The sequence below is a fragment of the Alosa pseudoharengus genome, unplaced genomic scaffold, assembly GCF_046254945.1.
Source record: "Alosa pseudoharengus isolate Yale_2024_CS ecotype anadromous, Long Island Sound unplaced genomic scaffold, YU_APseudo_1.1 YU_APseudo_1.1_scf_10, whole genome shotgun sequence".
In the NCBI taxonomy this organism is placed as follows: domain Eukaryota; kingdom Metazoa; phylum Chordata; class Actinopteri; order Clupeiformes; family Clupeidae; genus Alosa; species Alosa pseudoharengus.
In genome coordinates this window covers 14,925,385-14,938,856 of record NW_027468565.1, presented here as the reverse complement: position 1 = coordinate 14,938,856, position 13,472 = coordinate 14,925,385, and the positions used below count along the sequence as shown (strand labels likewise).

The following is a 13,472-nucleotide window of genomic DNA, read 5'->3' as shown; positions in this document are numbered from 1 at the left end:
CGCTCCCATTGGATGACTTGGCCTTGTGCATCGTTCCCTTTCATTGGTTATTATAGACGGTATAGCCTATACATACTGTAGCCTATGCATGGCAGGTAACAGTTATGCGCCATAGACTCGTCTCTTATAACCCTTAATGGGTAGCCTAGTTAAAAGAATAAATAAAAAGAAAGAGCTGAACAATGAACGCTGACATTATTGTCATAATAAAACAATACCAGGCAATCCCTTCTAACATCTTTTTGATTCTTCCCAGGTCTTTGTACGCCGTGATATTTTATCACCCTTTTTGTGACAGCCAATCTATATTGACTTCTGACTTATTTACACATCCTATTCGTATGCCCAGAGGATGAAAGAAAAATGAAACTGTCTCTAATGATCAGATTGGAATCACAACTCCAAATTGTTCAACTGACAGAGCCTTTAATATAGCCCGGGAATACCCATACAAACCTTTGAGGCCCTCTCTGTGGCAGTAGACATGATTCACTTTCAGATTTGACTTGACACAAAAATTTAAAGAAGAACGTTTAGACTATTTGACATTTATACTAACTGACTGTTTTTTTTATTTTACTTTTGTTGATGTATTTTACCCATGTTGAGAAAAGAAAAACAAATTGACAGTCAAGCAAACAGCCTCAGTTGCTTCCAGTAAAACTGAATGGGGGACAGAAAGCCATAGTTCAGCCAAAAGGATAGGCCTATGATGTTGGTATATTTTGGCTTCTCCAGCCAATGCCATAAACAGGCCAGGTATATGCCAGCAGAATACTAAAATATCCAGTTAATCACGGTTAGCCACTGGAGAAGTATAAACAGCAGTGAAGTGGCTGATGACTGGTGTGACATTACTATATTATTGGTATCATCAATGTTATTGTTTTACTTTATTAAAGGTGCTATACACAAAGTCACACGTATTTTAGGCTAAAACATTTTTTGTCACATAAACATCTCCTCACTATCCGCTAGCTGCCTGTCCCCTGAACACACTGTGTAAAAACGGTCCCTGTAGACAGCCTAGGCTCCACAAACGCCAACAAAAACAAATTGGTGCAACTTGCACCACGAAACACAACAGTGTTCCAACCAATAACCAGCGAGATGCGCATTTAGGAGAGTTTCAGTTGCACGGGAGGGAGGGGGAGGGAGTAGCGAGCTAGCTCTGTTTTGTTTGAACGTCAACAGAAGTGGCGTTGCCCAACATCGCTTAGAGCACCTTTAAACTTATTTTACCTATATGTCTATTTATTCAAATCTTTCCTAATCTTTCTTTGTCCCCTAAGGACACCACTGCACAGGAAGGTTGAGCAGCTAAATGCCTTTTCACTACATGTTCTACAAAGTATATCTATGTATGTGACAAATAAAATCCTTGAATCCTTAAATTGAATGTTTGTGTTTGTTAACATGCACAGGAAGGTGTTGTTGTGACAGTCACATTTCCTTTGGGATTAGTAAGGTATTTGTTATTCTTAGTCTTATTTCAACCAGGAGCCTACTTACAAAAGTTTGTGTTAACTTGTAGTACTGGTGTTTTCAGCATCCCATGTTCCCAAATAATCACAATAGTATCATTTAAAAAGTGTATTTCAGGGGGGAGAAGCAAATCCTCCAGATCCTACACTGGCAGAATGTAACTATTGATATTGTGGATACAAGAAATGGCACAAATAGTTCTTTCCCATCTACAGATGTCTAGATTGTTAGAATTTTGCAATGCTGAAAAATCCAGATATATGACATGACTTTGAACTATTCTGTCTTTCTTTTGGCTTGAAAAATTATGATTGCATATGCATAAAACAATAGCTTATGAATAGGTGTACAAAGACTGCAGGACATACAATAAAAACCTACATATCAAGATGAGTCTTCGCTGCATTTGTACATTCGATCTTATCTAAGTAATGGAGTGGTAGATAACGACAATAACGACAATATCTTACAACTAAATTGTAAAAATCACACAGCATGAACAACTAAGGAGTTGCTTACATGGTTACCAGTGTCATACAACTATGTTCCACAAATCTGTATTTTCACATATACTACAGTAATGTTGCACCTCCTAGTTTGGTGTCTGACTTAAGCTTAAACCGTCTTTTTAAGACATTGTATTAAACATATAGATTAAGAGACATGAATGCTACTTTAAACTAAAAATAAGAGCAGTCCCAGAGTTTGAAGTATTCAACACCATTCAGCAGCACAGAAGTTCAACTTCTTAGAAATGGCATAGCTATCTAATAAACATCTTTCCATTCTCATTTAAGACAGATGTTTAGTTAAATCATGCCACCAATGTACGCCATCAGCAAATCTGTGTTCTTAATTTTCCCCCTGGCAAATTTCCATTTTAGTACCGTTACTGAGACAATGAAAGTATGTTTATATGTTTGTAAAGTACTGTCATTAGATCGAATTACGGAGAGCAAGCATTACCCTTTAAACCACAATCAAAGACTTCCATGACAGACAAATGTTACTAGGACATGGCACAGAAAAGCTTTTTTTGTTGCCCGAAAACAGTCAATCATTAACATCCATCCAGATGATCCAGGGGTGGAGTCAAAACACTATTTTAGCAGAGGGGTACCCATCTATCAATTAGTCTGCTTTCTTTGGTGGTTTCTCGCTTCTGAGGGCAGTCCAGACATTGGTCAGTACTTCTGTGTAGAGGAGTGTACCCAGGAACACCACCGCTGTGCCAACCCAGTGCCAGGCAGTGAAGGGGTTCCGGAAGTACAAGATTGAGATGATGAGACTGACGAACTTCCGTAGTGTTACCACCAGTGTGACTGTGAGTGAGGCACACTCTGTGGTCAGGATGAACACTCCCCGTATGCACACATATCTGATTCAGCAGGTTAAAGGCTTACTCACTGTTTACCAAAGAGGAGAATCTGAAAATCTTAAGTACTAACGGACCACATATGAGCTTTTGCACAATGGCTAATGCTGTAGCTCTAAGTATGTGCATTCTCTCTTATCCAAGTGGCCCGTACACATGCAACATTTATAATATTTTTGATACGTTTTGTGCAATATTTGAGTAAAATGCTTGAAGGATACTGAGTTATGACATTCATCAGCAGATACAACCACATCACTGGAACAGCTTGTCCAATCAAGGGGACCTCCACAGGAGCTGGAAGAGAATGTATGTTTAGAAAACTTTCCATCATAATAATAATTTTAAAAGGAGCAAAGGTAAAATATATTCAATTAAATTATTCAACTAAATCAGGGGTCCCCAACCTTTTGTGTACCATGGACCGGTTTGATTCCTATTTTTTTTTCACGGACCGGCGGGGGGGGTTCCATGTTCCATATGTGTTGTGCATGCATTACTTGAAAAGAACTAGCTCCAGTTATGTATGAACAGTGAAGGTAACGATCTCTTGTGAATAACGTGAACTTGAAGAAGTGAAAATTGAACAATATGAACTATGAATATTGAACAACTTGAAGCTACATCTATAAGTGTGAACATGCTTAACAAAATATGCGAACAAAACATGGGAACTAAACGTGCATTACGAATATAATCAGTGGGAGCCCTGCTTGTTTCCCTGCAACAAAAAGCTTCCATCTGGGGGTGATGGAAGACATTGACACTCAGTGTGTTTGAAATGTCCAGTCGATTGCGCAATTTGGTCTTAGTTGCAGTCATTGCCGAAAACCCGGCCTCGCATAGATACGTGGTGGGAAACGTTTTCAGCGCTTTTACGGCTATCTCGGGATATTCTGCTTTGGTTTTGATCCAAAAACCCGCCAGAGAGGTTTCTTTAAGACCACCGTCATTTGCAATTTCGATCAACTGCTCTTCCTCCTGCGCTGACAAGTTAGGACTATTCGGGATATTGACAAATGGGTTGCGGACCCACTCATTGGTTTGCCGTGGATCTTTGGAGGATGGGAAGTAACGCTCAAACTCATTTGAAAGCGCAACAAGGTGATCGCGCACCAGCTGCGAGAGAAAGGGCCCTGCCTCTCTCCCAAAACCCCCACTACTGTTTGGAACATATCAAATACACCCCGGTCCACTCGTCGTCCCCACAAATCAAGCTTGGCTTTAAATGCAGCGACTTTATCTGCCAGTTTAAATGACGATGACAGTCGTCATCAAGTGAAGTGAGCTGACCTGAGGCTGCGCAACGCTGAAGGCAATACTGTATGTAAAAGTGTTGAAGGCGGGACAGACAGACGTAAGAAAATAGACCTTGCAAAATGCAAACATGCGTGCAATCAAACAAATGCATATAGGCCTATGCCATGTAAAAACGTGACATTATTGCGAATTAAATTTAGTTTAGTTTGCATGCATTTTGTTTTTTAACTCGTCGTAGGCTACGGCCCGGTTAGGAATGTCCTGCGGCCCGGTGGTTGGGGACCGCTGAACTAAATTAAGGAGATCCAATAGATCTGTATGTTGTGATAATTTTAAACAACACACCACTTTGATTGAACAGTAAACAATGGTTGTAGATGTCTGTAGATAAGAGCAAGAATCCTGGTAATGGAAGGCAATGCTGAAAGACAACAATGTACAAGCATATAAGTAAATAAAGTAAATGTATCCATGGACTTTACTTTAACTCTTAAATGTTATTGGAGATAAATCACAGTGGCACTCACATTATAGAAAAGGGCCTCTTTGGAGTGCTTCCCATACTGCTTATACAGTGTCTCCTGGAAAATTCCCATCCGAGCAGACATGAGCAAGGCAAAGGTCAACATAGCAATGCCTAAAGATGGAATTAAAAAGACATTTAGACTCTTTTTAGACTTACACTTATTTGTGCCTCAGATTTTGCACAGTTTACATTGATGACTAAAGCTCATCCAAAAAGCTCCTTCACACTGGACTTTTTTTCCCAAATGGCTTTTCTATGAAACACAAAACAGGTTAGCCAGCGGTACACCATTTGCCATATAGAGGGCCCTATTTTACACCCGGCGCAATGTGGGGCTAAACCTTGGGTGTTCCCATCTAAGGGCTGAGCTACACCAGGCGCGTAACTGAAGCGTTCCGTTCACGTTGCATCTACTGCAACAATTAGCTTCCACTACAATCAATGGAAGTAACTACACCAGATGTGATAGTGGTGCGTACGTTCGAAAAAAAATAGACCATTCATGTGCGTCGCGAAAGGAGCACTTCAGTTACGCGCCTGGTGTAGCTTCCCTGTTACACCCAAAGTAGTGATTAATTTTCCGCCATGCGCTCCAGTTCAATTGAACATTATGCCCACGGGCGTGTCAATTGAAAAAATAGGTGTGGTCAGGCGCATGATCCAAAAATCACTATCTTACACCCACTAAAAATCATTACGCCACTGACAAGAAAAATCTGGTCTAAAACGAAAAGCGCACAGCTATTTTGGAGGCGCACTGTCAGGAAATGTAAGCAGCCCTTGGCAACGTAGCAAGTCCCAGGCAACGACTGGTCCACAGGATGAATATCCCTAGGATTTGTATTCAGTCATTTGAACATTACTGGGGTAAGTGTTGCTTTTTTCAGGCTATGTTTTCGATTGTAACCCCTTGTCAGTCAATAGTGAAAGTAAGTGTAAAACTGTTTTGTCGTTGCCTATGAGACCACGGTGAGCGCAGTTTCAGTTTGGATGAGTTCAAATTACAGGCGAGTGCAGATGCATGAAGGCTACTCCTAGTCACACAATTTTTTTAGTAAAGCAAAGTTTAGTGTAATCCTGGTGTTGCATACACAGTCTGGCGTGCAAGCAGATTCCTTCAGATGGCTGACTGTTAAAATACCAACGCACTCTTTGATGTTGCGCACCTTGCTATTAAAGTGAATGCCAGATGTCACTCTCATACAAGTAAGGCAGTGGACACAGCAAAATAAAATAACTCAGCATTGATTACCATTCAGAAGTTTCATTAACCTACCCAAAAGCCACCACATAAAGGCATACACACTTTCGTCTTCTGTGCCCTTCTCTACATTCTGAAAAAAAAAAAGGTTTCCAGTCACTAATGGAACATGAAATTATTCACAATCAGTCCACTATTGCCAAGAAAGCTGTAAGGAGCTCACCACTTGTCTAGCAGACATGATGGTACAGATGAAGATTCCAACTGACACCAGAATAATTGAAACGTATTTACTTGCTGTGTATCTACATGAGATAAAGTAATAGTTAAAATGCAGATTTGTGTGGTTACAGCTACAAAAAGCATATATGGCTTATATAAACTTACCTTTTTTTCAGAATTATGATACCAAGAATCATGTTGGCTATCAAAGAGCCCTGATAAAACAGACATTATAGGATTTACTGTAACATGAAATGCAGTTTCAAGAATATGAACTTAAATGACCATACCCTTAAGTGCACATACTCACAGATCTGAAAATCATGTGAAGGGGCATGGCTATGTTGAAGTTGAGAGCGTAATTATTAATGACGCTGACAGTGAAGAACATGGTCACCATGATGACATAATTACTAGGGCGAGAAATAGAAAATCATAATTGGTGTGAGTGTGTGCCTGTGTCTGTCTATCTATGTGTGTCTGTGTGTGGGCTCTCTCTCTCTCTCTCTCTCTCCCTCTCTCTCTCTCCCTCTCTCTCTCTCCCTCTCTTTCTCTGTGTGTGTGTGTGTAGTGGTAAAATAAGAGGTGGGTAAACTATGAATCCTGTGATCACAGTCAGGTGGACTGCGCTGTGCAGTCCAGTGATTTCTTTAAAAAGGCATTCAGAACATGTTTGATGATGGTGGAGTTATTGTTCAATGTTTATAACAATACCAGTGGTATTTTAAATGGTTAGAGTGTTGATGAGTGTACACATGTGAATGTGGATAATACAGTGTGATTTTTTGAATGTTAAAAGTTGCAATTGCTGAATAAACTCTTTTAAGAGGAAAAGAGGAAATGTCAGAGGTGGAGAAACTGTACAGTGTTTGTGTGTGTGTGTGTGTGTGTGTGTGTGTGTGTGTGTGTGTGTGTGTGCGTGTGATACAGGCGTGCACTGATTGAGCAGCAGATAATGAATAACCTACGACCAACCTCATAGGAATAGCAGGTTTCTTTCTCCCAAAATTCGTTTCGAATATGAACCCCTCGAGGGCAATGAATGCAAACTGAGCGAAGGTGACAATGTTTCCACATCCTGGAAAATCCCTGTATAAATTGTTCACACATAATTTCCACATTTGGTTATAATATCACCATACAGAGACAAAAGAGGACAGCTTTCCTTTTACCAAATAACATTTTCCGTAAGCAGCATAGCCTTCATGTTGTACACTTACACAAGCTGTTCAATGTTATCTTTAGCCTGGTCAGAACAGCCTATGCCTAGAACTTGAGTCGCAAAGTTGCAAACCACTCACCTTACTAAAAGTTCCAAAAATACCACGTTACTGCAGCACCCAGCGAAAACCAAAATGACTGCAAATGCCGGATTCATCTTTATCATTTACGCATAACCGTATGTGTGTATCACAACTAACGAGGCACCGAATTTAACGACTTTCACAATGATCATTCACAGGCTAGGCTCAGGCTGTTTGACAGAGTAGAGACCGAATTGTTCAATGAAATGTGTAGGCTATGCAACGCCGATACCCTCCTTCCGGGTCTGTACTCCTGCATTATGGGAAAAGTAGTATATTTCTGTTATTTTCTCTATAGTCTTCGGTGATGATTGGGGACATGAAACACATTTCCCAAGTCGACGGAGCAAGCTATTAGAGGGTGTGTTCCATGTAAACCGGTAAATTGAGTAATAGGCATGAAATAAAGGTCTCCGGTCTCCACAAAACAAGTGTTTTTGCCAACAATGTAGGAGAACCGGCCAGGTCATGAAAGGACACATATCTACAACTTAATTTTAGAAAAAATAGATAGTGTAATTGTAGGCGGTGGCATAAATTATGAATAACCTGCTGGCAGGACTTTACTATCCCAAGTTACCAGCTGCTACACGACTGCGCACTCTGGAGATGCCTGAACGCACAGATTTTTCCTAACGTTACATCCACGCAGGCGCCGTGAATTTCGCTCATAACTACTAGCCAGAAGACGTGGCGGTAATAGTTGCAAAGCACAAGCACGTTTGTTGCGAGGACCAGGTCAATCGGAAAAATGATTTCGCTGACGGATTCTCAGAGTAAGATAGACTTCTATTTGAGGTCATATTATTGCTATCAGTGTGGGGTTCCGCTATTCCCAAGATTTATATTCGGCATCAGTGGGTAATCAGGAAAAGTAGCATAGCTAGCTAGCTGAATGAAAGAAAGGCCTTTATAGGCTAACGTACTGTTTACAGTGGCATTCATACTTAAGAATGATTCTTGTCCAGTTTGTATGTTAAAGGGTCACGATTCCCGGTGACAAAACTCTTGAAGTGTTGCCTCTAGTCATGAGTGTAACACTTTAAAAGATACAGTAACTTGCATCTTCCTGCGGTATCTGCCTCTGCTTAATAGCGTTAACCAAAGTCTACGTTGTTAGCAAAGCTTCATCCAAACTTTTCATTCAAGTCATGCCATATCTAAGTATTTTCTTCTGTCGCCTCAGAAATCGGAATGGGTCTAACAGGATTCGGCGTGTTTTTCCTCTTCTTTGGAATGATCCTGTTCTTCGATAAAGCCCTCCTTGCCATAGGAAATGTAAGTGTAACCCTAACGTTGCTTCTTTAAAATGATACCTAACAGCACTTAATTCAAGCTGCAATGAAACCCTGATAATTTGCAAGCCTGAGATATGAGACAGACTGTGTGTGTGTGTGTGTGTGTGTGTGTGTGTGTGTGTGCAGATATTATTTGTTACAGGTTTATCATTTGTCATCGGCCTGGAGCGCACCTTCAGATTCTTCTTCCAAAGGCATAAAGCAAAAGCCACCAGTTTCTTCCTAGGGGGTGTGTTTGTTGTATTGATCGGTTGGCCTATTGTTGGTGTGGTCTTCGAGACCTATGGCTTCTTTCTGTTATTCAGGTAAGTTTTGGATGTCTACTTGCTCCCAAGCCACTGAACATGGGGTATTTTTTAATGATATGAAGCTGCCCAGTACACTATGATGGATTTACCACAATTGGAGAACAATCAGTCTACATTACTGAAGCTTAAATCATTTAGATTGGGGTTTTCTTGATCATTTGGCCTATTATCTAACTTCCAAAGCCAGTCCTAGATTTCAGTGACTGTATTTAATTAGGCTGTAAACTAGTCTAAGCAGCCATCTGTCTGTGTAGGTGTAACAAACATTTATGTTTGGTCAAATTCAGCCAATAATCCTATCATACTGTATACTCAAAAACACATTGTATGCCATGCTATATACTAGGCATGCATTATAGTGGGCAAACACCTGTTTATGCCAATCATCAGTCAGTGCTGACAGCTGGAGTGCGAGCAGCTTTGTTACGAGTGACCAAATGGCTGCCCAGTGCAACTAAAAGTACTCATTGGTTGCACTGATGTGCCTAAAATGTTGCATACATATGTGCACCCACAAACAGGCCTATAGGATCTTTGTCATAATGTCATGTCATAAGCACGGTTCAAGCTGTGCCTGACATGTGGATATGGCAGAGGCTCCGTGGCTGCTGTAACCTGTTAACATGGGTGCCCTAATGAAAATCAACATGCAACGGAGCCGTTCCACAGACGCAACGCAGGCAGTGTGTTCAAGCTTTAAGTCGCTTGAGAGTATAGATAGATAGATAGATAGATAGATAGATAGATAGATACTTGAAGACGTTGTCTTAAATTATGCAATTCTCCTTTTCAATCACACAGTAGTCGCACTGTTTACAGTGTGTAAAAAAACACAGAAAATACCATCATAAAGCATAAAGTAAATACCTTGGAAGTTATCGTGGCACTGGTGTTTACCACAAATAAGAACAAAGACCTGACACTATTATTTATAGTTATTTAATAATTTATTGTATAAGAGCCTTTCATTTGGATACCAGATAGTTAGGCCTATTTTGAGGCAACATCCCACCATTGATCAGTATTTTTCAATTCGCTAAATATTAGAGTTTTTACATTGTGTTTGTTAAAAATTAATATCGGCTGATTTATCGGTTATGGAAATCCTCAAATATCGAAATCTGTATCGGCCTTTCAAATCCCACATGGGTCGGGCTCTAGTAGAAATTGGTGGTGGCTAGTGAGGTTCCGCCTTCACTGTAAAACGCTTTGGGTGTCTAGAAAAGTGCTACATTAATGCAGTGTGTTGCTTTTGCTGCTGGTGTTTCTGTTGTGCTTGATTCTTCTTGATCTGGCCAGCATACAAGACCAGTGTAGTATTTAGACCCCTTATATTTGACCACTTCCAAATTTCAGTGGGATAGACAGGGTTTTTGAGTTATGTTGTATTTTTGCACGAGTTTACTTGTCATGAATGCACAAAAGATATGTTGTACATATCAGAATAGTCTGGCGGTGTTTGCTGCCTCACTCCTTATCCAGTGAATCATAGAACTGTCCGTTGTGGTGGCACATGTCCCCACTTAAAGATGCTCTAAGCGATGCTGGGTAACGTCACATCTTTTGACTTCCAAACAAAACAAAGAGCTAGCTCGCTACTTCCTCCCCCTTCCTCCCATGCAATTGAAACTCTCCTAAAAGCGCATCTCGTTTGTGATTTGCTGGAACAGTTTATGTTTTTATGGGCTAGGTATGCTTAGGTTGTTTTTGTTGCCGTTTATGGAGCCTGGGCTGTCCACAGAGATCGCGTTTTTTTACAGAGTATTCACGACACAGACAGCTAGTGGTTGGTTAGGTGATGTTTGCAGTAAGTGACATAAAATGTTTTAGCCAAAAAACGTGTGGCATCGCTTAGAGCAGTGATTCTCAAATGGGGGTACGTGATATTTTAAAATATACATATATTTAAAAAGTAGAATCCATGCAAAAATACTTTAAAAACAATTATTTAATAAATATTTCAGGAAAATTTAAGTTCATAAAATGAATTTTATATTTCAGTAGGCTATTCAATTTCATTATCCTAAAAACCCAGAGTCCCCCCCCATACCAGGATGGTTCGACCAAACCTGTCACATGCCACCCGCCATCACCTGTCAATCACTATCAAAACTCAAACAATGGAGTCGTGGTTGAAGTGTAGCGGTAATTCTTGTGCGCTGGTTAGGGGGTACTTGGCTGAAAAAAATATTTCACAGGGGGTACATTACTGAAAAAAGGTTGAGAATCACTGGCTTAGAGCACCTTTAAGCTAACCTGACTCTCGCCAGATTAATTTCGTTCCGCCTAGCTCCACTCACATCCATCTGGGATCGCTTCCGTTGAGAGTGATTTCGGCACCAGATTTTATGGTAGAGCCAATCAGGACGCAGGGCGGGAGTTTCATAGATGTGACGTAGCGTAGAAGCGACTGTGAGACTATTCTCAGCGTCACGGGTTGGCTTCGATGTGAGTGGTTGAAGTAGCACGTCAATAGATGACGGACAAGTGGCTTATCCAATCATATGCAAGGATTTTTGATAAGGCCCAGCCTGGGTTTTTTGAACATACCACTTTTACATGCAACTCTTTGAAAAGCCATTCTGAATCCAGCAAGATGGCATTTGAAGTGTCATTATCTTATGTCACAGAACAATTGTTGTACTCTAAGTTTTTGTGGTTGAATGTTGTGGTTGAACACTGTTCCTTTCTCCTCTCCAGAGGGTTCTTTCCGGTTGCTGTTGGTTTCATTAGGAGGATACCCGTTCTGGGGTCTCTTCTCAACCTCCCAGGTATCAGTGGGGTAAGTTCCTCTGCCTGATCAGTTACACTGAATTCCTTAATTGAGCTCTTCATTGTGTGTTAACAGCAATTCATTTGATATTCTTTTTTTTCTAGTTGGTTGATAAAGTTGGCGAGAGTAACACCATGGTATAACGGTAACTGGTGGTCACAATGGACATTTGCTTGATCATTCCCTAACAATATTTATACTTCAACATTTTACATTTTAAATGTTACTTTACTGCCCAATGCCAACACTCCTTGAGGTGAATTTGGACAGTGAATTCAGACCTCTTTCCACCTGAAGGAAAACATTTTTTCCTCCATAAACTTTCATCTGGCTACTGAAGTTACTGAAGCTTCCTTTTGACACAAGAGGTAATTTATCGCATGAAGTGCATTGCCATGACAGAAAAGACCATAAAGATTTGGGGACTTTTCCAACCCAATCCAGAGACAGGCTGTGCTTCATGGTGTAACGTGCCTCCATCTGGTGGCTAAGCAGGACTAAACCATGAGCACTCTGACTCAGCACTGTTGGATCTAGCATCCCCATTGTGTGTGTTCAAATGTTGATGTGAAATGACCAAACTTTGGAGAACGTTCTTCAGAGAATCGCGTGTGTGAAAAGCAGGTCGTTCTGTACAGTGCTGTGCTGATCTGATGGGAGGAGTGTTGTGCGTGTAATAAAAGGTTACTGATTTTTTGTAAGGTTGCTTTAAGTGTTGATGGCTCTTTATCTGCCAATGCATCTGGGAATGAGACTATATGCCAACATTTTGGTAGTCACCAAGTTCAGTGAAGTTATATAGAGCAAAACCAGAATTTTGAACTACATAATCCATTATTTATGAACTTTCAGAATTTTTTCCATGTGCTCATGAATTCTGTAACATGCCTACATATGACCAATAATAGGGCTCACTACGCCTACTTATAGGTTATGCACAAACAGGTTGTGCAGCGAAGCAAATGTCACTGGGGTATAGACCATGACGGGTAACATGATACTGTCCATAATATCATGGTTGTGATCACAAGCTTTCAGGCATGAACCCAGGGGGACATTATGCATTGCTATGACCACAGCAGTATACCAGGGCTTTTTCTTGCCCTGTGTTTTCTACTGTGGAAGTGAACTTTTCCTAACTCCTCAGGCACTCAGACAACATTACTGATCATTTTGGTATCGTCATGTGTTACATTCTCTTTTACCAATGCAACGATACATATGACATGTATACGTGCAACTGGGAATATTTTCTTGACCATCTTTATTCGAATCTGACAGTGTTATGAATGAAGAATGATATTTGTGTGAAACTGACTGTCTTTTGATATTTGTATGTCATGTATGTTTAATGGAAACTGCTTGTGACTGAAATGCTTAACACTGACAGGAACCACTCATTTTATATTGTGTTGTCGGGCAGTTGTCCCATAGAGCTTGATGAGATGGAGATGTTTACCTGGGGATATACAGTAGGCCTCATTTGAGTGAGGAACGAGTTCACAACATCTGATTTTTAATTACAAATGTGCAACATCTGTACTTTTTACAAGTCTGAAAATTAAAAATGTATGGAGTGGACTATATTGTGTATGTGTTTTGCTGAGCAATTAACAATGTTTAAAGTAGTCCCATTTTTTATTCTGTGGCTACAAAATTGACTTAAATGGCAAACTACCTTCTCTCCCATGACATATTTGATGCATTTGAACCTCAAAAG

At 40.4% G+C, this 13,472-nt stretch overlaps 2 protein-coding genes across 2 annotated transcripts; one reads left to right on the top strand and one right to left on the bottom strand.

Moving 5' to 3' along the window:
- Nucleotides 1–1,578: 1,578 nt before the first annotated feature.
- On the bottom strand, nt 1,579–7,597 carry slc35b4 (solute carrier family 35 member B4). The gene is made up of 10 exons (XM_076264874.1): nt 7,371–7,597; nt 7,045–7,158; nt 6,380–6,482; nt 6,235–6,284; nt 6,071–6,152; nt 5,923–5,980; nt 4,648–4,757; nt 4,466–4,541; nt 3,082–3,157; nt 1,579–2,863 (listed from the first exon to the last, which is right to left on the bottom strand). The coding sequence occupies exons 1-10, from the start codon at nt 7,454–7,456 to the stop codon at nt 2,617–2,619; spliced, it is 1,002 nt and encodes a 333-aa protein (XP_076120989.1). The 5' UTR covers nt 7,457–7,597; the 3' UTR covers nt 1,579–2,616.
- A 463-nt stretch (nt 7,598–8,060) lies between these two features.
- golt1bb (golgi transport 1Bb) lies at nt 8,061–13,333 on the top strand. The gene is made up of 5 exons (XM_076264863.1): nt 8,061–8,149; nt 8,560–8,651; nt 8,798–8,976; nt 11,680–11,761; nt 11,857–13,333. The coding sequence occupies exons 1-5, from the start codon at nt 8,125–8,127 to the stop codon at nt 11,893–11,895; spliced, it is 417 nt and encodes a 138-aa protein (XP_076120978.1). The 5' UTR covers nt 8,061–8,124; the 3' UTR covers nt 11,896–13,333.
- The last annotated feature ends 139 nt before the right edge of the window (nt 13,334–13,472 follow it).